This window comes from Diospyros lotus, chromosome 1 (assembly GCF_014633365.1).
Source record: "Diospyros lotus cultivar Yz01 chromosome 1, ASM1463336v1, whole genome shotgun sequence".
Classification (NCBI taxonomy): domain Eukaryota; kingdom Viridiplantae; phylum Streptophyta; class Magnoliopsida; order Ericales; family Ebenaceae; genus Diospyros; species Diospyros lotus.
In genome coordinates this window covers 22,682,874-22,708,097 of record NC_068338.1, presented here as the reverse complement: position 1 = coordinate 22,708,097, position 25,224 = coordinate 22,682,874, and the positions used below count along the sequence as shown (strand labels likewise).

General features: G+C 34.4%; 1 protein-coding gene across 2 annotated transcripts; it reads left to right on the top strand.

Moving 5' to 3' along the window:
• Window positions 1–3,108: 3,108 nt before the first annotated feature.
• On the top strand, window positions 3,109–24,088 carry LOC127812322 (uncharacterized). Of its 2 annotated transcripts, none has more exons than XR_008025851.1 (4): window positions 3,109–3,457; window positions 19,047–19,461; window positions 21,901–22,148; window positions 23,321–24,088. XR_008025851.1 is itself a non-coding variant. In XM_052352752.1 (4 exons), exons 2-4 carry the CDS (start codon window positions 21,982–21,984, stop codon window positions 23,888–23,890), a joined length of 417 nt encoding a protein of 138 aa, XP_052208712.1. In that variant the 5' UTR covers window positions 3,109–3,457; window positions 21,901–21,981; the 3' UTR covers window positions 23,891–24,086. The 2 variants fall into 2 exon arrangements, 1 of the variants encoding a protein (XP_052208712.1); XM_052352752.1 differs by lacking the exon at window positions 19,047–19,461 and having other exon boundaries at window positions 23,321–23,388; window positions 23,709–24,086.
• The last annotated feature ends 1,136 nt before the right edge of the window (window positions 24,089–25,224 follow it).

Below are 25,224 nucleotides of genomic sequence, written 5' to 3'. Positions count from 1 at the left end.
TTTTCTGATGCTATTTTCCTACACATTCTAATGCTCCCATTCTCCTGGCTATGTTTGTGCTTGTGTTTGGGATTTGTGGAGTATGTACTTATTACAGGGGCAAAGAAGGAAAAGGTTTGCTTGCTTTTGTTGAGTAAACTGAAATGAGAGAAGAGAAAAACTAGATGGATGTAGAGTATGGATAAAACATCATTCCCTTGTTATCTGAGAAAAGAAAGTAGAGAGAATTGTATTTTGGGGCTTTGAACTTAGACATATATAGATAGAAAGGGGGATTCTTAGTTTCACCATCATGAACAACAAACACTCTTTTTGTCACACTCTCTTTTACAGTGTCATATTATCATATGATTAAGTGGAATTATTTTTGCATTCTTAAAGAAAAATAATTTTACTTGATGGTGACGTGAGAACACAAGGGGGTAGTATTCCTCTAGACAAAACTGAGTTAATGGTTGTAATGGCCTGTTGGGTGAGCTTACAAATATTTTTCCTAGCAGCTAACAAACCCATTTGGAAAGATAAAAAAATGTGGTCTCCGGGTATAGCCCAGATGGCAAAGGTTGGGTCATAATATGTTGTTGTCATCCTAGTGATTTGCCTGTTCGAATCCTGATTTTTTTAAGAGCATATTCTGCAATTTATCTTTCTTGTGAAATCAAGAACATGAGCACATGGAGACTTGTACAAGGATGGGTAATCTCAAGATAAAAAAAATGTGTAAGAATTAAGAAAAAAAATGTGTAAGAATTAATCTTGTGAATATTGTTTAATATTATATATTAATCTTTTACTTTAATTGAATTATTAAGGGTGGTATGTTAAATTACTTATCTAATTGCATTTCCATCTTGATTCCAAACATAAGAATAATTAAAATTTTAATTTTTGTTGGAATTATTAAAACTATGAAATTAAAATTCTGATTTATTAGAATTGATACCAAAGGAGTTATAAAAGATGAATGACAATATGCCATTCTATTATATTATTTATAGGATTTTCTTTTTCTCCTTTGTTTTCCATTATTTTAATTTTCTTTATCTTATCTTAATTAGAAGTTTGTTGAAAAAAAAAACTCTTTTAAAGTCTTATTTATAATATTTTTTATGAGAATAAAAGTTATTATATATGTAATTTTGGCATGTTAATATATTGGATTTTGTCTAGATTTAGGGTTGTCAACGTGTTGATCTAAATCCGACCTAAGTTAGATCAAATTTATTCAATTTAAATTCATTTATTTAACAAACAAACTTGCCCAAACCCTTGAATCCAAACTCTTAACTATCTATAGTCTCTAGTCTCTCCATCTTTCGTTCTTTCTAAAATCAAAGGTGAACTAAGATGATAGGGGTTTCCTTGCCACTACCACCACCTCTCGATTGCTTTGCCATTGTCAGCCACCTTGGGTCGTAGCCTTTTGGATGTTATACTATTGTTGAATTCCTTTGGCCACTACCTCTTCTTTGCTTCACTATTGTCAATCGCCTTGGACCACCATTTTGTCTTCCTTCACTAGCATGATGAGTGGCAACCACCATCTTCACCTTCTCTCTCTTTGTTTTCCACTCAACCTAACTCTACCATCTCCAACACCACAACCCTCCGCTAGCCATTACACCACTTTGCCATCTCCCTTCTCCTTATTTCTCTTTTTATTTTGCCTGAATATGTTCTCTCCTCCCTATTTCTCTCTTGTTTTGCCTTGTTAATACCCCCTCCCTCCTAAACACATTAACTAAGTGAAGACAATCTCCATAGGCATATATTAATTTAGTAGTAGATTTGAACCTTTTTTCATTTGCTCGCAACTCTAAACTCTAAAACCTTTTTTTGCTTCATTTACATTATTTTGCCATGAACTTGTTTAGTGATTTATAAAAAAATATTAATTAATAATGCTTAATCAACGTTGATCTGATGGAATATTGGGATAAGTGACCCAATAACAAAATTAATCTTGTTTGAAATTGATCTTGGCCAAATCCATCTAATCCAAATCCATTTAGCAAGAATCGTGAGTGGATTGGAACTAAGAGATTTAGTGGATTCAAATGGTGTCTTCTAATCCATTTATGTTTTAGCCTTTGTAAGGTTGAACTGACACAACTATTCATTTCTCTTTATACGACTTGCTTAGTTAATTCTAATATAGTTTAATGATATAGATATGTTTTTTTTTTACTTTCAATTATTAGTTCTTAATTCACATTGATATGTAAAGTTTCCTTGTCACAACTCTCTTTTAAGTTTCTTCTTAGTTCTCATATTCTCTTTCAATAATTAGTATAGGTTCAATGCCCTCAACTCTCTCTTTCTCTCGTGTTCTATTTTCTCGTGTCAATAATGTTAAATTATTTTTTTATTTAAAAGGTGTTTGGTTATATTTTAAAATTGGTCATCACTAATTTTAAAGAAGTTTATCAATCTTTTAGAACTATTAAAAGTGTTTGAATAGACAAAGCATGCCTAACTTTAAAGGTATTAGACTAATGATTTAAAAACGTGCAAATCTATATTTTTACCCTTTTATATTTTATCTTTATTTTTGTGTGTAGTTATTTGAATTTTTTGTTATTTTAATTACATTTATGTATCTACATTTTCGAATTAATTTAACCCTTATATTTTAATTTTTTTTTCGTATAATGACTCAAATTTTTTATTATTTCAATTACACCCTCATATACTTGTATTTTTAAGTTAATTTAACTCTTATATTTTGATATGTAAAAAAAATAGAGGTTAAATTGACTCATCTTACTTTGTTTTATTTTTTTTTAAATATCAAATTATAAAAGTAAAATTAACTAAAAAATACAAATATAAATGTATAATCGAAACAACGAAAATTTTAAGTTGTCATACAAAATAAAAGTTTAAAATATAAAATTAAATTGATTCAAAAATATAAGTAAAAGTATGTAATTAAAATAATAATATAATTAAAATAACAAAAAAAAGGTAAAAATATAGGGCAAAAGTTTGGCCGTTTAAAAAATCTCGAGGAAATTAATTTTGAATTTTGAAACTTTAAAGGAAAAAAAAAAAGTTAATGTTGAGCAATCAAAAGACTATACTACCCTCAAACAAATCAAAAAATTCATGTCACAAATCCCTAATCCAATTTCGCTCCTGCAATCAGTTTCTATCTCCCTTCTCCCTCCCGGCATCTCCTGTCCATCATCTCCGGCGTCTCTCGTCCGTCCTCGCTGCCCCAGATCGATAAGGTGCTGCTGCTTCTGTTTCCGGCTTCCCTCGTCCGTCGTCGCTGCTTCATTTTCCTCGCTTCGTTCGCCCTGTCTTCTCCGGCGTCACAGCGTTCCCAATCCGGCTTCACATCTTCGGCGTCACAGCGTCCCATCATCTCCGTCTTCTTTGGAGCTGCCACTGCTGCTGCTCGCCGGCATCACAGCGTTCCCGCTCCCGCGTCATAGCAAATCATATCTGAGAGGTATCCCACTTTGTTCTGAATTTTGATGCTGTCAACACATTTTCGCTGTATTTTGTTGTTAGATTTGTTGCTTTGTTTGCTGTGAACAGACATTTTAACTGCTGTGGTTTCTTGATCTTTGCCGTGGCTTCAATCAACATGATCAGATTTTTTATCTGTTTTTTATTGTTGAATTTTTGCCGCGTTCTGTGTTGATGTGATTTTTGTCGTTGGATTTGTTGTGATATTTGTTATGTAAGATTGGGGTAAATTTAATATACACAACTTTAAAAATAGAACTATTTACTTACTCACTCAACTTTAGATTGTTACTATTTACTCACTAAACTTTTGCTTAACGTCAACCATCTATTACCCATTACACGTGGCTAATGAAAAATGCTCACGTGACTAAAGAATTTAATATACACTCACTGAACTTTAAAAATGTAATTACTTACTTATTGAACTTTGGGGTAAATTTAGCATACACTCATCGAACTTTAAAAATGTAATTACTTACTGAATTTTTGAAGCAAATCACGTGGGAAAACCAAAATCAAGAAACAAATAAAAAGACATGCTCAGATAGTTTAATCTGGAAGCAAACTAGAAGCATAAACTCAACTAAAAAATCACCATAAAAAGACCTACTCAGGTGCCTCAATTTTGGAAGCAATGCAGATGCAAAAACTCAACTAGGACAACAAATAAAAACAAGCTACTCAGATGCATTAACTTTTGAAGCAAACCAGCAACAAAAACTCAAACTAATCAATCAACATTCTTTAACCAATCAACAAATGAAAAAACTATAGATTTTTTACTTCTATTAAGAATAATGAAATCCACAACGATGTATTCAATAATGAGACCAAGAGCTAAAAATTGATTACAAAAATCGTCTTCTATGCCAAAAACCAACAATCTTTGAGTACATCTTTGTGGATTTCATTGTTCTTAATGGAGATAAAAAAATTGTAGTTTTTTCATTTGTTGATTAGTTAAAGGATGTTGATTGATTAGTTTGAGTTTTTGCTGCTGGTTTGCTTCAAGAATTAATGCATCTGAGCAACCTGTTTTTATCTATTGTCTTGGTTGAGTTTTTGCATATTGTCACGGAAGGGGACCAAGGACTGATACACCTTATAGTTACAATCATGGTTTATTTTTTGCTTACTATTGTCATTTCCATTTCACTGTAATTCTGTTATTTTCTTACTATAATTTCCCTTAGTGACATTAGTTGGAAGATTCCCACGTGGAGGGGAATTAGAATAGGACAAAGAAGTGGTTATAACCGAATGGAGGAGGGATCTTCTGTAGCAGTCCCCTCACACCAAGTGTTATATATTTCCAGCTTGCTGGAGAAAGATGCATCGAATGATAACAATCCGAATTGATTCTCCTCCCTAGCTCCAATCTCTTTTCTTCTTCTCCCTCATTCTTCACTCTTGTTCTCTCCCTCCCTTGCTCTATTTTATTTTGTGTTGGTCGAAACCATTCCTAATTCAATCGGGGCTAGGAGTAGTTGCATTCACAAGTGTGCCGTGACACATATGCATTACTTTCAGAATTGAGGCACTTGAGCAGGGCTTTTTATGGTGATTTTTTTAGTTGAGTTTATGCTTCTAGTTTGCTTCCAGAATTGAACCATCTGAGCAGACCTTTTTATTTGTTTCTTAGTTTTGGTTTTCCCACGTGGTTTGCTTTCAAAGTTCAGTAAATAAATAATTGCATTTTTAAAGTTCAATGTATGTTAAATTTACCCAAAGTTCGGTGAGTAAGCAATTACATTTTTAACGTTTAGTGAGTTAAATTCTTTAGTCATGTGAGCATTTTCCGTTAGCTACTTCAAATTCCATTTGCAAGATCAAACGGTGATGTAACGGATGATGGATGGTTGATATTGAGCAAAGTTTAGAGAGCAAGTAGTAAGAATCTAAAATTCAGTGAGTAAATAATTACATTTTTAATGTTCAGTCTTTAGGATTGCTGTGCACATGGTTCTTTGTTTGTTGATTTTTGCTGTTATTTGTTGCTGTGAACAAAAATTGAGTCCAAGCCTTATCTAGTTGCTGGGTTTGTTGCTGTTATTTGGTTTTTCAGGTTCTTGATGCTTCAAGTTGGGTATAGTTTTTGATCAAAATGTGCTTAGTTATGTGTAGCTTCATAGGAGGGATTGAAGTACAAATCTTAAATGTTGAATTACTTTTATAAAAAACTAAAGGAGTCCAAGCCTTATTATCTCTTGAATTAAGTTTCAGTCCTTATATTGAATGTAAAATGTGCAGCAAAAAGTTACAATGTATGAAACCAAAAATTGTGTAATGTCCATGTTTGGATCTTGTTATTTATCAGATTTATTATTTGAAGTCAAATTTCTTATATTTACTAATTAAAGGTACTATTTTATTATAATTTCTAAAATTTATTTTGGTAATTATCAAATTTCTCAAATTTATTTGGTAAATATCAAATTTATTAATTAAATTAGGATTTGTTAACATTATTCTTTAAAGGTCAATTTAATTATTTAAATATAAATTTATAGAATTTATTAATTAAATTCATTAGTGAAAATAATGTTTTTTATGAATTTATTTGTTTAAAATTGAAGTATGTCCTTATTGGTCATTTTCATCACTTCTAATAGCTTTAGGCTTTTGTTTTACTAAACACATATCTATATAACTAACTTAAAGTACATTTTATCCAAACACTTTTATTAGCTTAAAGCACTACATAGCTTAAAGCTTGAGAAAGCTTAAATCTAAAGATAACTTAAAGCTCTTTCTAAAAAAGCCTAGCCAAATGGCCTCTATTTACCCTTTTGGAAAATGGGTCTATTTTTATTTCTTGTCTAATTGCCTGCTTGAAAGCGTTAGCACCAAAGAGATGTGGAATCACGACCTTCTCTGCAACTTCTATCAATTTGCTGGTTCTGTTTCCTTTTTCTGAAAGTGGGTTTGGTTTAATTTCTTCAACCTTTTATAAGAAAGTATATTTATGCACTCAGGTCTGCAAATGGTCTAGATCTATTACATCCAGATCCAATAATTAATGGCCTAGTTCAGATCCATTTATATTTGGATTGGATCTCATGGATTTAATCCTAACGAATCTAGATCTCATGGATTTGATCTAATCCAGATGCATTTCCTTAAAACTTTTTTCTTTTGTCTTTAAACTTACTATCATTTTAAGTTTGAACCATATATATATATACATTTTTTCTAAATTCAAACAGAACTTAAAAAAATAATAATAATAATAATAATAATAAGAAAACAACATAATGCTACCCTTAGCCAGGGCCGACTCAAGGGTTGGTCGGGCCCTAGGCGATAATTAGTTTAGTGACTTTTTAAAAAATAATAAAAATTATTAAAATTTTATTTTTCTTATTTTTTGAGATGTAAAATCACTAATTAAAATTTTGTATTCTAGTTTAAAAAGTAAATCTTTTTCAATTGATAATATGGACATGAGAAAAAAATATGAAACGTAATAATTGAATAAGCAAAAAATATGAAGAGTTTAAAGTCAGGTCTGCAAATTAAAAATTCATTGATTTACTTTTTTTTTTCTTTAATGCCCAGATCAGTGCAGATTCCCTAGACGAAATTTTCATTGTCCAAAAAATTATTTTATCAAATTGTCCTCCTAAAATAATACCACTTCATGTCTTTTTTTTTCTTTGTGTTACTAGTTTACACCACATTATTCATTACAAGTAAAAGTTGAGGTCCCCTTCATATTTAAATGACATCTCACTATACATTGTCTAATATTAAAAAAAATGATCCATGGACTTAGGGAGTCAAGAGACCTCCTTGATCAAATGAAATAACAAAATAAATAGAGTATGAATTCAAAGAAAACCATCATAAAATAAAATTAGTAATTTTACATCTCAAAACATAAAAAAAAAAATTAATTAATTATTAATTTTGGGACCCCTCCTCCTTGGGGGCCCTAGGCATAGGCCTTAGTGGCCTATGCCTTCAGCTGGCCTGCTCGTAACCCAAAAAAAAGAAAAACATATTTGTGCTATTGATAGATTTAACAAATTAAATAATATAATTCTACCATTGGAAAATTAAAAAATAAAATAAAATGGAAAAAACCTAGATAGTGGTATAGGCCCCTAGATACGCATATAAATGAAAACTTCCTTACCCTCATGCATTGCTTTGATCATTTAGACCTAAGTATGATCCTTTCCTTGTGTTCTCTTAATCTCCTCCATTAGGGTAGAACAGAGTTACATGTGGTTGAGGAACGTATCATTATTTCCTACCTTGAAATACAACCACCCTACTCAAATACATGTAACACCAACCTTAGTTATGTGAGTTAGGCTCCCCATTGATTTCCTATTCAAGGCATTGATCACTACATTGGCCTTGCCTGGATGACATAAGATCTAATAATTGTAGTCCTTGAGCGGTTCCATCCACCTCCTTTGCTGAAAAATGCACTTTAGGGTCTTGTAGTTTGTGTTGATCTCACACATCTCCCCATAAAGGTAGTGACACCAAATCTTTAAGGTAAATACCATGATTGCCATCTTCAAGTTATGGGATAGTTTTGTTCGTGCCTCTTCAACTATCTTGAGGCATAAGCTATTACCTTCGCATGCTATATTAAAGTGCATCCTAACGAACCACCTAGTCCTACCCACAATGCTTCATAGTATTAGTAGACAACCTAGCCACCTATCCTTAAAGGTAGCATTAACATTAGGGTTGTTGTTAAGCAATCCTTCAACTGTGTGAAACTTTGCTTGCAACCAAACGAACTTCATGTTCTTTTGGGTTAGCTTTGTTAAAGCGGGTCGCTGTCTTGGAGAAGTCCCTCGTAAACCGTTTTGAGTGATAGGAGGAAACATTGGATTTTTTGAGGAGTCATAACGAGGGTTTTAAAAAAGAAATACTTATTATTTTGATGTGATTTTTTGCATAAAGCCAAAAAATAATTCAGAAAACACTAGGAAAAATTCTGAAAAAGATTTTGAAAATGGGAAAAAAATTAAATTTATTTACGAAAGTAATTATTAAAAATCATAAAAATACAGAAATTTATGAGGAATGCTTTGGAAAATTAGTAGAAGTCTCCCCAAAAAATATGGGATCAGATTTACTTATTTTTAGCCCTGGAAACAGGAAACAAAAATACTGAAAAATAAGGAAAATAGAAAATAATTGGTTAAAATTATTAAAAAATCTCCAAAAATTTTAGAATATAAAATAAAGTGGTTTTGAGTTGAATAAATGAAATTGATGAATATAGACGTTAAAGTATGAACCGGGACCGTGGAGAGGCCTATACTTATGTTCGGTGAATACGAAATATGTGACGTTTTGAGTTGTGGGAAAGTGACTATAAGGCATTTGGGCGTGCCTTGATATGCATATGTGAGTAACATATAGTTTAGAAGGTTGGAAAGCCATCTTGTGCTGTCCAAAAGCTGACCGTTGGCCAAAAAGGTCTAGGAAAACAAACACTAAAACCTCATTTTGTAAAACATGGTCATTTTTAGGAAGGGTGCCCAAAGGCCTTTGAAGTTAGCATGGATAAGACCAAACCAAAGAATATTAGTAAGAACTTGTAATGTCCATAATGTGTTTAAAATGCAGTCTTTTTGGGATGTCCCAATCCCTAACTCTTAGTTGGTGATATTTGGATCTAAAAATCAATCTTTGAGAGCTGTTGTGCCCCTTGCAATTGATCAGATAAGTCATCAATGCATGCCAAAAAGTATTGATTATGGATTGTAAGTTGTAACCATATTCAATTGTTTATGGTTAATGCATGGCTTTAGGCTTCCATCCTTCTTCACGAGTATGGACACCCCATGACGACTTGCTCAGGCAATTAAATACCTTATCCAATAATCTTTCAATTGCTCTTTGAGTGCCCTCACGTCAATTGGAGCCATACAGTATGGGAGTATCAAGATGGGTCATGTATCTAACACTTGGTGGATATAGAATTATATCTCTATTTTAGGGGTAACTCTGACAACTCCTCAAGGAACATGTTGGGAAATCCTTGATTGTATGTACTTCCCTCTAAGCTAACCTTCAGCTATTAGGTATTCTTGTATCATTGTCAAGAAGGCTTAATAATGTCTAACAAGCCTTGCATCTAGTGCAAGTATCAACCAATAGGGCACCTTGATACAATTATCCTATGAACTAAACGACTCATCTCCAGACATATTAAACCTAACTTCCTTGAGTTGATAGTTGAGGATGGTTTGGATGATTGTAGCCAATCCATTTGCAAAATGGCATCAAGCTCCATTGCTCCAAATAGGTTTAAATTTGCTACTGTATCTTTGCTTGCTATGGTGATGGTATAGGATGGGCATACTAACTCTACACATAGGTCCCTATGGGTGTGTCTACCATCTTAATTTGTTCCAAATCAGCAGGTTACCTACCCAATCATTGAGCGAAATGCCTAGACTGGTATGATATGTGCCTTGGCGTAGGATCTAGTCACAGGTCTTGACACGAGAGAATCTCTTTTTGGAGCTATGGTGGATTGGTGAAGGCAGACTCGTCCTTGACGGAGCCCCCTCCTAAGAGAAAACTAATTTCTTTTGAAAGAATCGATATCCCCTTATTCCATAGTAAAGCCCTTTATATGGGCAGCTAATAACAATGGAAAGATAAATCCTAAATAACAAGCAACTAATTACCAAGGACAAACAGATCCTAAATTATAGGATCTGATTTAGGATCTTGGCTATCAAAATAAAACAAGAAAGGAATCAAAAATAAACTTTTAATTGGCAAGCAATCACTATGGATTCACTGCCGTTGACTTCCTTTTTTGATAATGCCTTCCAATAAAAGCATCCATATCATGGTACAAGTATGTGGACCTTGGATCAAATAAAACATGAGCATGAAGCCCACTAATAGTAATTGTACCTGTGGTGAGGGCATTGGATGCTTGTGCGTCCTGTTGAATTAGGGCATATACCCACATGTTCTTTGCCAATGTCTCTACCACCCTATCATCTACTATTGTCTCCTTTGCCTTGTTGGCCTTTTGGGAGCCCCCCTAGCTACATCTCCTCTAGTAATGGTGCATATACTATATGCGGTGCCCCTCATTAACACTAGCTTAGGTGAAACTTCCCACATGTGAAGTAGGGTGTCCTATCACTACTCATCCGTCCCCTTCTCTACTAACCTTGGGGTGTCTCTCCCTTATGATCCTGGTGTTATTGTCCTACTCTTTCATGATCTCAACACAAGGATTAGCCCTTAGGCTATCCTTCATCTATTGGGCACCCTAATATAGATAGCAACACTGCTAGTGCTTGTAGGTAACTCTCTTGTCCACCTTTGTGCCTCTGCTAATGATTGGCTTGTTGCATCCCATATATCCTCCACCATTAGTATAATTACACTATTCATGGTGCATGCTAGTAGCTCATGTTCACAATGAACCCCTAACAAGTGCTTCCTCTAGCTAGGCCTTCTTTTTGTCAAGTATGTCGGACACTCCTTTAAAGGCTCATTGCTCTTATTCTGCTTGGTTGGCCTCACATTCATGCTCTAGGATAGTAGGTTGCTCCCTGACATCAACTGATGATGCAGAGCTGATCACCTTTTTCTGCCTCGAACCAAGTGCCTACAAAAAGGGTGGGGACTTGCTCCCCGTGATCCCCCCGACGCTCAAGTCAGTTTAAGGGTTATAAATTGGAGATAATAATAATAAAAATAGAAAAGTCCCTTAGGGGTCAATCAAATCCCCATACCTGTAGAAGCTATCATCTATTTATAGATGCTCCTTGGCCTTTTCCTTAGGAGATAAGATATTTTTCAAAAATAGAGGCCGATTCCCTTTCCATGGGAAGAAAAGATAACCTTCCCCAATGGAGATAATTCTTGGGATGTTGGAGATATTCTTGTGGTGTTGGAGATATTCTTAGTTGACTGAATTTTCCTTTCTATCTCTTTCCAGTTCAAAATCATAATAGAGATTATAAAGACACGTAGAGCTCCTAGGACTTGACGCGTGGCGATCGCATATTGGCCTTTACTGACACACATGGCTCTAAGTTAATGGTAACCTCTTAGGGGTAGTACAGTAAAATTGCCCCCTGTAAATATTCCCTCATCACTTGCCCCCCACTCCTTAAGCTGATCGAGCGAAGAGTTTTGGCAGTTGAAGGAGTAGTCGTCATTGCTCTTCTGAGTCTCTGTAAAAAAGTTTTACTAAAAATTGGGTTAGCAGTCTCGGATGCTAAATTCGCTTTTCAAGTCTCCTAGTGCCCTTTCACTCTTCCCATGTAGAGGGTGATTAGGTCGCTTGAGGTGATAGAGACGTTCGGAGATTTTCCAATGGTAGAGAGGGGCCAGCTCTTAAATTAGTACATATATATATATTTATTGTTATTTTTGGCCTAGGGCCGGGGCCATGCTGGCCAAGGCTACGTGCCTCGGCTTCGGTGGCCTGGGGCCGAGGCTATGCTGGTTGAGGCCGCGCGCCTCATCTTTGGGGGTCACTGGCCGAGACTGGGGTGACCGAAGCTGCGTGCTTTGTCTTCAGGGCCATTGGCCGAGGCTGCGTGTCTCATCTTTGGAGTCGTTGGCCGAAGCTGTGGTGGCTGAGGTTTCCCTCTTTCGCTTGCTTTCCAAAGCTCATAAAATCTTGACCCTTAACTATTTAGGTGTACTAGGATAAGCTCTATTATCCCGATGAGGCAGCTTTTTCATGTATCGCTATTTGCTTAGCAAGAATCTTGATCCTTCGGCTTTCGTTGGAGGTTCTTTCTGAACCGATGGGGGGTTACATCGAACCTTCTTTCTATTTTGGGAGTGATTCCTATACTTGATTCCTTAATTATTAGGGGTGGTCCCCTTTGAGCCTTCGATGGTCGAGGTTCGTAGCCCCGAACTTGTTCCTTAATTATTAGGGGTGGTCCCCTTTGAGTCTTCACCTGGCGGAGGTGCGTAACCCTTGAACTGGTGCCTTAATCATTAGGGGCGGTCCCCTTTGGTCTTCATTCGGCGGAGGTTTGTAGCCTTTGAACTGGTGTCTTAATTAGTAGGGGTGGTCCCCTTTGGTCTTCGGTGGTCGAGGTTCAAAACCTCGAACTCGTTCCTTAATTATTAGGTGTGGTCCCCTTTGAGTCGTTCTTGTTTTTTTATCAGGGGTGGTCCCCTTGAAGATCATGTCTGATCTTATTTTTCTTTGATTTTGAGTTGTCAGGAGTTCAAGGATCATATGTGATCCTTTTGTCTCGAGTCGTCGGGAGCTCGAGGCCCCTACGGGGATCACATTTGATCCTTTCATCTTGAGTGTTCGGGGGTTCGAGGCCCCCCGATGATCACATCCGATCCTTTGTTCTTGAGTGTTCGGGGGTTCAGAGCCCCCCGAGGATCACATTTGATCATTTACTCTTGCATTGTCAAGGCCTTTCGGACCCTCGGTCTTCATGTGCACATGATGGCTTGGATTATAGTTGATGACCGAGATTTTAAAGAATATTCATACTTTATTTTCGCGGTTCGGCGAAATGCCTACGTCTGCAATCCAAAATAATGTCCATATTTTATTTTTGCGGTTCGGCGTAACATCTACATCCGCAATTAAATAATATTCATATTTTATTTTTGCGGTTTGGTATAACCCCTACTTCCGCAACTAGAGAGAGTATTTTGTTTCCGCGGTTCGGTGTAACACTTACATCCGCAATTAAATAATAACTATAATTTTTTTTCCCGCGGTTCAGCGTAACGCCTACATCCACAATCAGAGATAATGTTCATATTTTGTCTTCACGGTTTGACAAAATGCCTACATTCGCAGTCAAAGATAATGTTCATATTTTATTTTCATAGTTCGGCAAAATGCCTACATCCGCAATCCGAAATACCATCCACATTTTGTTTTCATGGTTCGGCTTGACACCTGGAAGAAGAAAAACTCCCCTGTCCAATTTGGCACAGATCTGGAATGGATCCAAATCTGCTTACCCATTTGCTCGTTGCGTGGGCCATGCCTGCTCCCTTTTGTGCATGGCTTGGGTGAGCCTTGCGCGGATGAGGCCACTGGCTGCTTGGGGTTGGCTTGCTGCTTGAAGCTGGATGTGCTTGTCCTCAATTGATCCACTTTTTTTCTTTTATTATATTAAATAAATATTAATCTCCTCCAATTGCTGCCTGATTCCATCACCTCCTTTCTTTGTTATATTCTGCAACTGCAATTGTTTCCAATTTTTCCTCCTTTTGAATAATCAGCCGCTGCTCCTCTGTTTCCTTCATCCATCCCCTTATGTGAATTCCCTCTTGGAGCAATTATCAGTCCAATAAAGTTATAACTCGAGTTTTCTTTCATCAAAATATATAATTTCTCTTGAAGCTTTGGAGGCCTATAATCTGCAAAGGCTTGAATGCTGGGTATATTTTGTGAAACTCCAACACAGTAGTCTCGGGTGTTGATTCGAACTCCGACGAAGTCTTTCACGAAATCCAGCAGCTGGAACGCTGGCTTGGGGCTAATCATCAGCCCTCCTCAACTTCTTCCTCTTGGACTTTCCCTTCTGGGCCCAGAAGGAGAAGCTTCTTCCAACAGCTCTCGTAATAATACAATATGTATGTATATGCACATGTTTATGTAATACAATACAATGACAGAGGCATCTTTTTTGTGATTGTATTTTATGACAAGCTTTCATGAGAACTTCTTCTTACAACATATATATATATAACAACCTTTTTCTCTAGCTTCCACATGAAGCTGCTCTCAATATATTATAATTTAAATGCATATGCATATGATATGGCAGAATTACAGTTTCCACGAGAAGCCTTATATATACAAATTGATGATTGCACACATAAATTAATGGCCGATACGGCTCCTGATATCTTTTTTTTGTTTTTAATTTTCTCTTTTTCTGCCAACCAGAACTTCGTAACATATATATATATATATATATGAATCTTTCAGCCTTCTCTTTCAATTATTTCTTGCATAAAGCAATAATTGAAAAATAAAACCATAGCAAGCACAAAAATATTAAAAAAACAAGCATACCCATGATGCAATCAGCACATACGTGTAATTGAGTTGGATAGATTTCATACGGCTTAAAATTATACTTGGCAGACAGAAAAAAAAAGATGAGGGCCACACGGTGGGCGCTAATTGATGATGCAGAGCCGATCATCTTCTTCTATCTCGAACCAAGTACCTGCAAAAAGGGTGAGGACTTGCTCCCCGTGATCCCTCCGACGCTCAAGTCAGTTTACGGGTTATAAATTGGAGATAATAATAGAAAAAATAGAAAAGTCCCTTAGGGGTTAGATCCTCATACCTGTAGAGGCTATCCTTTATTTATAGATGTCCCTTGGACTTTTCCTTAGGAGATAAGATATTTTTCAAAAATAGAGGTCGATTCCCTTTCCATGGGGAGAAAAGATACCCTTCCCCAATGGAGATAATTCTTGGGATGTTTGAGATATTCTTACGGTGTTGGAGATATTCTTTGTTGACTGAATATTCCTTTCTATCTCTTTCTAGTTCAAAATCATAATAGAGATTATAAAGACACGTGGAGCTCCTAGGACTTGACATGTGGCGATCGCATATTGGCCTTTACTGGCACACATGACTCTAAGTTAATGGTAACCTCCTAGGAGTAGTACAGTAAAATTGCCTCCTGTAAATATTCCCTCATTATCAACCATATTCATCTCCACTTTTGTAAGCTAGCCCTCCTATGCCGCCACAATATCACGAGACTTATATGCATCCTCCTTTGATCAAGTGTGGTTGTTCACCTCCCTTGGACTATCCTACTCTCAATCCATGGTGGCAATGACATTTTTTCTTCTTGTTAACAAGCCTATTTTTGTATCTAAGTTTCCAACCATCATGCACACTAGCCCTAGTCACAACTAGGCTCTAATACCATTTGTCATGACTCTGTTCTTTTATACACGTGATGTCACAATCAAACCACTCCCTCGAGCAGACCACTTAGCTTGAACTAAGCTTTGTCATGGTGCTAAGTTTACCTTTCACCCCCCATGTGTACCTATGGAACCACCATGCATGTGCGCCTTAGATTGATCATGAAAAACTAGCAAGGCTCTAGAGAGAGAAACTCTCAAAAGATGACTTCTTAGAGAGAGAAGCTCTAGATACAACTCTATTGAGAGGATTAAGAGGATGAATACAAATGAGAGAGAAAGAGCTTTATATAGCCTTCCACAACCTTAACAAATCAAAACAAATCTAATGACATACAAAAGATACCCTTCCATCAGGGGCGGATCTATGTGTGAGTTGTCCTGGCAGTGCACAACAAAAATTAAATTTGTAAAGTTATTTTTTTGATTGTTTAGTATTAGCCTAGCCCAAACTCACTCCAGCCCAGTTGCCTGCATACCTTTCTCTTCTCCTTCCTCTCTCAACCTCGCTCTCGCTCACGGCTCACCCTCGCTGCCTCTCGCTCTCTGCCTCCTTTTCTCTTGCTCGTCCCCTCGCTCTCTGCCTCTCTCTTGCTCTCGTTGGCTCTCTTGCTCGAGCTCGGCCCCTTTTGCCCTCGCTCGCCCTCGCTCTCTGCCTCTCTTGCTCTCGCTCGCCCTCCGGCTCTCGCTGCCTTTCTCTTGCTCTCTCTCGCCCTCGCTCTCTACCTGACTACCTCTCTCAGTTTCTCTCTCTCGCTCGCCCTCGCCCTCGCCCTCGCCCCCACGCTCGCTCTTGCTCGCTGCCCTGGCCCTGCCTCTAATTCAGGTCTTCATTCCCCCCCCCCCCCCCCCCCCCAAACATCCAGATTTGCTTCATTCAAGCCCAGGTATGTTTTCTCTTCTTTTAGTTCTTTGATTCTCTTGATTGACAGCTAAATCTCGATAGTTTTTCTATTTTTCGCCCTTTTTGTTTTTTACTTATTTATGCTTGATTTGTTGTTGAAATCGCTGCCTTTTTTTAGCAAGTTTTAAGTAAGTGATTTTGTTGTTTTTGCTTGATTTGTTGTGTCTGCTTGCCTATTTGACTACTGCATTTAGTTAGGAACTTAGGAATTGGTGTGGCTGGAAGCCTGGAATTTGTTATTGTGAATCTGTTATTGAATATTTGAATCGACCATAATAGATGTAGACTCTATTGTAAGTGAATTTTTTGTTTCAAAATCTCGTTGAGCACAAGTTTAATGAAAATTTATTGTACTGAATTTTTGGTTACATAAAAATTTTATTACATTAACTTTTTAAATGTCAGCCCCCCCCAACCTAAATTCCTAGATCCGCCCCTGCCTTCCACATACCTAGAATCTTGGCTTTTTGCCTTCTATGACTATTCATATTATGTATCTATATATATATATTATAACAAAACAGCCGTCAAATTCTTTTCCCGCCTATTTCCAGTTTCTATTTTGATATTTTATTATATTTTGTTTATTTTTTTTGGTTTACCCGAAATGGAATTAAGCCTAAATTAATGAAAAATATGTGGTTATTGGAACTTGTAGATGATTTTTTTCTTGGTTGAATGGTGTTTGGAGAATGAGTAAGTATACTGGTATATAAAGAGGCTTAATTAATGAAGGGCAGACAATTACCTTTTCAATTTTCACTGCACCTTTAATTATGCAGTGAGTTATCTCGGGTACCACAATAATTAATTGTTGCCATAAATTAGAAATCATGTTCATACATACTTGTTGTTGCCTTTTCAATTTTCACTCATTGCATCTTTGCTGTACAAATAATAATTTAATTCATGCCTAATCTTAACAATATTAAAAAAAAAAAAATTTTGTGCAAATATATCCAAATCAAAAAAGCTAAATATATTATTTAGAATATTTAATTATAAAATACATATATTAATGCATAATTTTATATTTTTGTTATCACTTTTTATTAATAATGGTTAAATTTCTAAAAATGGTTCATTCCATAATTTTTAGATTGGTTACAATTTTTTATTCTAATTTATTTGTAATGTGTAGCTTTACATATTATAGAGATTGTAATCCTATGATTAAGGTTAGTTATATTGTCTATTTTTTTTTATTTTAATAAACAGATTTACTGATAGTATTTTTGTTGTAATTTTTTCGTATTTGCTGTAATTTATTATTTTTGCATATTGAAATTTAATAATTTTCATCTTTGCTATAATAATAATAATTCAATTCATGCCCAATCTTAACAATATTAAAAAAAATTATTTCTGTGCAAATATGGAAATTAAAAAAGCTAAAAATATTATTTAGAATATTTAATTATAACATACATATTGATGCATAATTTTATATTTTTTTATCTTTTTTATTAATAATGTTACATTTCTAAGAATGGTTACATTTTTTCGTTTCATAATTTTTAGATTGGTTATATTTTTTTATTCTAATTTATCTGTAATGTGCAGCTCTGCATATTACAGAGATTGTAATCCTCTGATTAAGATTGGTTATATTGTCTAATTTTTTTTCTATTTTTATTTGAATATACAAATTTACTGATAGTATTTTTGTTATAATTTTTTCATGTTTGCTGTAATTTAGTATTTTTCAGATTGAAATTTTGTATTTTCCATCTTTATTGTAATAATAATAATTCAATTCGTGCCTAATCTTAACAATATTTAAAAAAAATATTTCTATGCAAATATATCCAAATCAAAAATGTTAAAATATTATTTAGAATATTTAATTATAACATACATATTAATACATAATTTTATATTTTTTTAGCATTTTTTATTTTTTTATTAATAATGGTTACATTTCTAAGAATGGTTCATTCCATAATTTTTAGATTGGTTATAATTTTTTTATTCTAATTTATTTGAAATGTGTAGCTATGCATATTACAGAGATTGTAATCTTCTAATTAAGATTGGTTATATTAGGAAAAATGATTTTTGTGCAAATATATCCAAATAAAAAATGCTAAAAATATTATTTAGAATATTTATTTATAACATACATATTAATGCATAATTTTATATTTTTTATTAATAAATGGTTACATTTCTAAGAATGGTTACGTTTTTTCATTTCAAAATTTTCAAATTGGTTATATTTTTTTATTCTAATTTATTTGTAATGTGCAGCTTTGCATATTATAGAGATTGTAATCCCCTTATTAAGATTGGTTATATTGTGTAATTGTTTTTTATTTTAATTTGCAGATTTACTGATAGTATTTTTGTTGTAATTTTTTCATGTTTGCTGTAATTTAGTATGTAATAATAATAATTCAATTCATGCCTAATCTTAACAATATTAAAAAAAATGATTTCTGTGCAAATATATCCAAATAAAAAATGCTAACATTATTATAATCGAATCTATATCTATATCTATATATCTATTATAACAAAACAACCACCAAATCGAATTTGCACATTGTTGTTGTCTGATTCTATATTTTGACCCGAAATTGTGTAAAAAAAATGTTGGCAATACCTTTCTAATGATATACTTTACAACCGACAAAACATGTTTTAACATGAAGATATTCAATTATATTTTAATATTTGTTACTATATGCATAATTTAGCATTCAATTATATTATGACAACGTTTTTAATATTTTTTAACTGTGTCCATAATATGCAGAATTGGAATTAACTGAAGAAGAAATAAAGGGTTATACTCTTATGGAAATAGAAAAGATACTAAGAAGTAGTGGAAAAAGTCTCCGAGATTTTCAATCAATGTCGTTTCCATATGCAGAACATTTTTCCCACTATCAAAATAGACTTATACAAGATGAATTATGGTACAACAAAAATGCCCTGTCCCAATAGCACATTAAACTGGTGTCTAATCTGATTGATGAGCAACAACATGTCTATGACATTGTGATGGATGCAGTGAGGTTGAATAGAGAGGTGGTATGTTTTTTGTATTGGATATGGAGGATTTGACAAGACCTTTGTGTGGAAAACTCTATCCACAGCTCTAAGATCAAATGGAGAAATCGTGTTAAATGTAACATCGAGTGGAATAGCATCTCTCTTTCTACCTGGTGGTAAGACTGCTCACTCCATATCTATTTGCAATTCCACTAAATTCGAATGAAGATTCAACCTGCAATATTAAACAGGGACAATTATATTGTCCCTATTTTGAAGAAATCAGTTTTCAGTCATATTGGGTTGTATTTGAAGAAATCAGTTTTCAGTCACAGACAATTATACGCAGTTGTTTCTAGAGTTACAAATCGCAAATGATTGAAAATTTTAATTTGTGGCAAAGATGGGGGCCAGACAAATTCAACGACAAATGTAGTTTTTAAAGAGATTTTCCAAAATTTATAGTAGTTTTCTCGAGATGCATTAACTTTTTAAACAAATGTATCACATTACTATATTTATTTCTTAAGCTTTCATTATTGTTGTATTTATTTACTCATACAAAAATTATGATTATTAATTTTAAATAAATTCAATACATATAAACTTCCGTGAATCGCACGGGTGATGAACTAGTTTCATATACTAAAACGTATTAGTGAATACTATAGCATTCTTATCTTGTCAAGCCAAAAAAAGAAAAAAAAAAAAATTAGTCTAGTAATCTAGAATGCTCTGGAGAAGTCTAGGGCATTCCAAAAATGTCAGTTCTATGCAATATGCCATGCAGCTGGCCTCAATCATCTCACTCCTTCATAGTGTCTGCTTGGCATGTTAGAATGTAGAAGCCATGTAGCGTTCTCTGTGCAGCTTGAGTAGAATTTGCAAGGTGCTTGCATGGAATTTAACCCTCATAAATTCAGTCTGGTAAAATGCTATTATTAATGAAAAGTTTAACTGGAAACTACATTTATTTTCTTGTATGTGGCATGTAGCCACTCACCAAGACATTTGTTGAATTATCAACATGATGGTATTATCTCAACAATTAATGACTATGGTACTAAATGGGCTGGTTGCATGCATACGAACTACTATTATTATTAGTTTAAAGGCACATACGGTAAGAAAATTTCAAAAATAAGTTTTCAAGTAAATTGAATTATTGTTTAATGTGACAAGATAAAGAAGTTAATCATTCAATTTTGCAAGTTCAATAAAGCTGCTTGGAAATGGTTGGATGAACACTGTTGATTGGTAGACTTTAAGGTAATCTTTACTTGCCATAGACCTCTCAAAAAGTATTGGTATTGGTGTGCATGTGCATACATAATAATTATCAAAATTTAAATTGCATTGGTGTATACTTGAGACCATTGCATCTAGATGAAGAACTTTCCTCTTCACATATGATAGGCACCGAAGATGGTTAATTAGTAGAAATATAGAGTAATAAGAAAGAATTATCTACAAGCAAGTGGTTTGTACCTTTCAGCCAAACATTTTAAACTTCTGCCACACTTGTAGGATCATAGGAAGTTTATATAGGCAAAACTTAGATCTCCTACCTACATGGACAATACCATTGGCCAAAATTTTTTTGTACCCATGATATCCATACTCACTCCATATTCCTGGCCATAAAATCAAATTTAATTTCAATTATTAGATTTGAATTTATTTAAATTTTGTAAGCATAAAACTAATTTTTATAATTTGTTATAACCATTGACATCAATATTTAACTTTCAAAACACCCTTTAGCTTAAATTATACTCATTCAACACACCCTAGCATGCTGAATCCTAGCTTATCGTATATAATGTGTGTACATAATACATATACTTTGTATGTATGTATCATACAGTGCATTGGTAACGTTAAATGTGTCCCAAATAACTCGTTCCATAGTCTTGTCTTGGCATCCCTATTTCTTGTCTCAATCTCTTTTCAATTCAAAATATGGTGATTTTAAGAGCTTCGATATAAGTTCTTTCTTCTATTAGATTTAACATCACAAGGATCCATGCCTCGATGCTTATTTGTGACTTCTAGCTTTGTTAATATTGAAGAAGGTACAAACTGTGACCTGATTTGACAGTTGAAGCCAATGTTTTAATTCACTCTCATTCTGGGTTTGTTTCTTTCAGCTGTCTACAGATTGAAGCATCCTTCCATATTTATAATAGATCTTGTAAAACTATGACCAAGATACCTTCAAGTATTCCATATGACATTTTTTTTACTTGAGAACAGAATTAGGCAGTTCTAGACAAAATGTAAATACTTTTGGTGTTTGTAACAGGTGGAATCAAATTATATGCATATCGTAATTTATTGTAAATGTTATTAGGAGTGTTGATCTTCATTGTAGTCATCTCTTTAGAGTTATAAAGGATCCACACTCTTGTACTAGACAATGACTGTCTTTTTGTTGTCACTTGTGCTGTGTTCTGCTCAGGGTATGCCCTAGCTGGTCTTGGGACCATTTATGTACATATTACTCTTTCTTTTTCTATATTAGCATCTTACTTGCCAAAATATATATACAAAGGAAAACATGGTTATCTTTCATTTGTAGTGATTATTTTAATGAATGTGTGATTGGAATATAGGGAATATAATGATTGAAGATCTTCTGGTGATGGGAAATGCTGCAATGATGTTATTGATATCAAAGAATTCATGTTGAAAAGATGTGGAATTTCTCTCAATTCTTTGCCTCAAAGAATGAAGTGTTTTGGGGCTGGTTCTTTCTCATATTTGGCTCAATTTTCTTTACGGGTTTCTTCTATGCTGCTGTTATATCAAAGTTTCTTCCACCATCAGATAATTCTCTGATATCTGCCATACAAAATGACAGGTAACATTTTGGCACATTTATTTCCATGTCTAAAAGATGAAAGTCGAAATTTTTTAATAACCACTTGAGCCTAAATGGGATGTTCAATTTACATCATTATCTAATAAATAAATAAATGTTCACACTGAATGAATTCCATGAAAGTGGATTGTAGGATTGTATGATCCCAAGACCAGACTTGGTGTTTGGTGTTTTGGTAACTATGGTACTAGGTGCTTGAAGTTCCTTTAAGAAAAGACCCAATTGATCAGAGTAGTTAGATGGGATAAAACTATAAATTTTGTAGTGTATCATGTTTCTGTTTGCATTTCAAGAACGTCATGATGTGACATTGAGTACTATACACATTTTTATGGGTGTACGTATCAGGACCTTGATTGGCAAGTTAGCCATCACCAAAAAAGTGAGATTGAGGCTCGATATGTTGATGTATATGTCAGTCCTCTATCTTATGAGTCAAAATAAATATTTTTGTCAGTCCTCTATTTTCTCAGGGATGTTGATGTTCTGGCATTATTGATTGCTAGAAACAGATAAAAACCAGTTGTAATGGATATATTTTTCAATTGAGGTCAATGGAAGCCAAATGTAATGCAGCATATTACAAATTGTATTGGAGATGATTAGACACTTACTGTTGACAACTTCTTTGTGAATTCATGTCTTGACCCACGTTGATAGAACTGATCCTTCAAATGCCATCAATGGGTCATTCTGATGGTATTTCAACTTAGTCCCATGTTTGAAACTTTGAATGTAATTGCCTTGGATGATTACACTCTATAGGTATGAAATTCTTCTCTAAATCTTTGTTTTCTTCCTTTTTCAATTGGATCATAAGGCAAATCCCATTGCCTATGTATTGCTATTAACCTGAGTTTAATGTACCAAACCATCTCGGTGATGAAAACCACTGGAATTTTTTTCATTGATCCAGATTGATTTAAGTGCAACTTTCCAAAATGAATACACAATAAGCCTGCCTGTCAATAGATTGCTTATGCAGCATTCTCCATTTTGTAGCATCAATATGATTCTGGCTATTTACATCATTTCACCCTTAAACGGATCATTTGCATTACAATTGCATCTGATCTTCATGATCTCAGATAGTAACATGTTGAGACTTCTATTCTTCACATTCCCCTGACTCTATTCTCATTCTACAACAGGTATTACTGCTTCCTGGTGCCCTTGACACTTCCGGTCCTTGTTGTTGCCGTATATTTTCATTGGCTGAGTATGAAATTTTTTAAGCATGCTTGATATTCTGCACGTATTTCATACAATGGTCATGATCTACGCACACCATTCATTTGGTTTTATTGAATTTTCTGTCTTTATTAGTATCACCAATGTTGCTACTCTGCCAGTGATGTTTTTGTTGGGTTGTATCCTTTTTTGTCTCTATCTATTCAATCTGCCTCTGTGCGCCTCTTTCTGAGTAACTTACTAGGTTTTGGGGCTGGTGGTGCACCAAAACAAAACTAGATTGCTTTCAGCTATCTTTTGCCAAGCTATTCCATATAATGGCATTCATTATTTTTGGTCTTATTCAAGGTTCACATGATGAATATAATGTCACAAGAAGCAGGTACCACCAGGCTACTAGCTGGCATTTTGAATTTAGTTTGTCTAGTAACAACTCAAGGTGCAGCTTGATGGAGCGGATAGGACACCCTACTTTTTGGTGGGTATCGCTAATGACTTCGAGTTATAGTTCAAGTTCTACTTGTTTGTAAAGTAGTTGTATTTGCCTTGTAATAGGAGTTTCTTGTTCAAAGATATTTGAGGGACACTGGATTCAATTGTATCTATTAGCTAGGATCTGTTTGGTGTATGGTTATGCTTCACTTTAGTTGGTGTAGAAAAATAACTTGATTGGGAATACAAAATAGTTTCTATAGGCAAGATATTGTTTGAAAATTATTCTTAGATTTTTTGTGATAAATTAGTTTTTTTTTTTAAATGAAAATGAATTCTAGCAAAATGAAAATGAACTAAATGTATTATCCAAATTATTCCCAAACAAAAACCTGTTCATATCCATTTCTCCTCCCAAAGCATAAAATTGCTTCGATTCTTAAAAGGCAAAACCATTACATGAATGACACAAGAATTGTGCCTTAAAGTATAGAAATGGGCTTTGGCAACAAATGTCCATGAAAGAAACAACCCAAGAAGCTTGTAGAAGCTTGCAATAAATAAAAAAAAAAATGGGTAAATTACATTCCAAAAGCACTGAATTATAATAGTGGTACCTCTCAAATGTGCTTTACAAATTTAAAAATATTACAAAAAATATAAAATTCTATTAAAATATCTCGTATAATTGAAATCCTAATTTACCCAAAACACAATTTAAAAAAATAAAACCACCCATAAAATTGCATAGACTGAAGCCAACAAGAACAAGCCTTTGGAGGAGGAGAGGAGGGAGGGGCCCTCAAACATGCCAAAGGAAAGCGACAAATCACAATAACAGAATACAAAAAGAGAAGCAGAGCCCTTAAATACGGGCATAGATTGTTGACCCTAACGGCAGGCACACCTCCCCCCCAAGTGCTTAGTTGGCTTCCATTTTGGGACTATAATTAAATGTGCATCCATCTGATGCAGGACCCAAAAAAAAAAAAAGATGTGTTGGTCCCCCCCCAAAAAAAAGATAATTGATGGAATGGTGATATCGTTTATTTGATATTCAGATTGGTAATCATATAAAGACCCAATTGTTAAAATTTAGAAATAAAATTATTTATCAAATTTATGTTTATTAACTGAATACGTGACATTATATAAGTTTAGATTTTAGTAAGAATTGCATTAAATATTTCTTTCAGGAGCTTGGAGTGAGTGAATATGCTTGGCAATTGGCAGGTGAGGCAGATCTGAAGCAGAGGGCTCCCACCCAGCCCCAGCCTTGGCTTGTCCAATTCTGCAAAAACCACCACACAATCACTCACAGGCACGACACAAACATCTGATCTGAGAACAACCCCCCACCCCCCCCCCCCCCCCCCCCCCCCCCCCCAAAAAAAAAAAAAGAGGAGAAGAGAAGAGTGAAGAGTTTTAATTG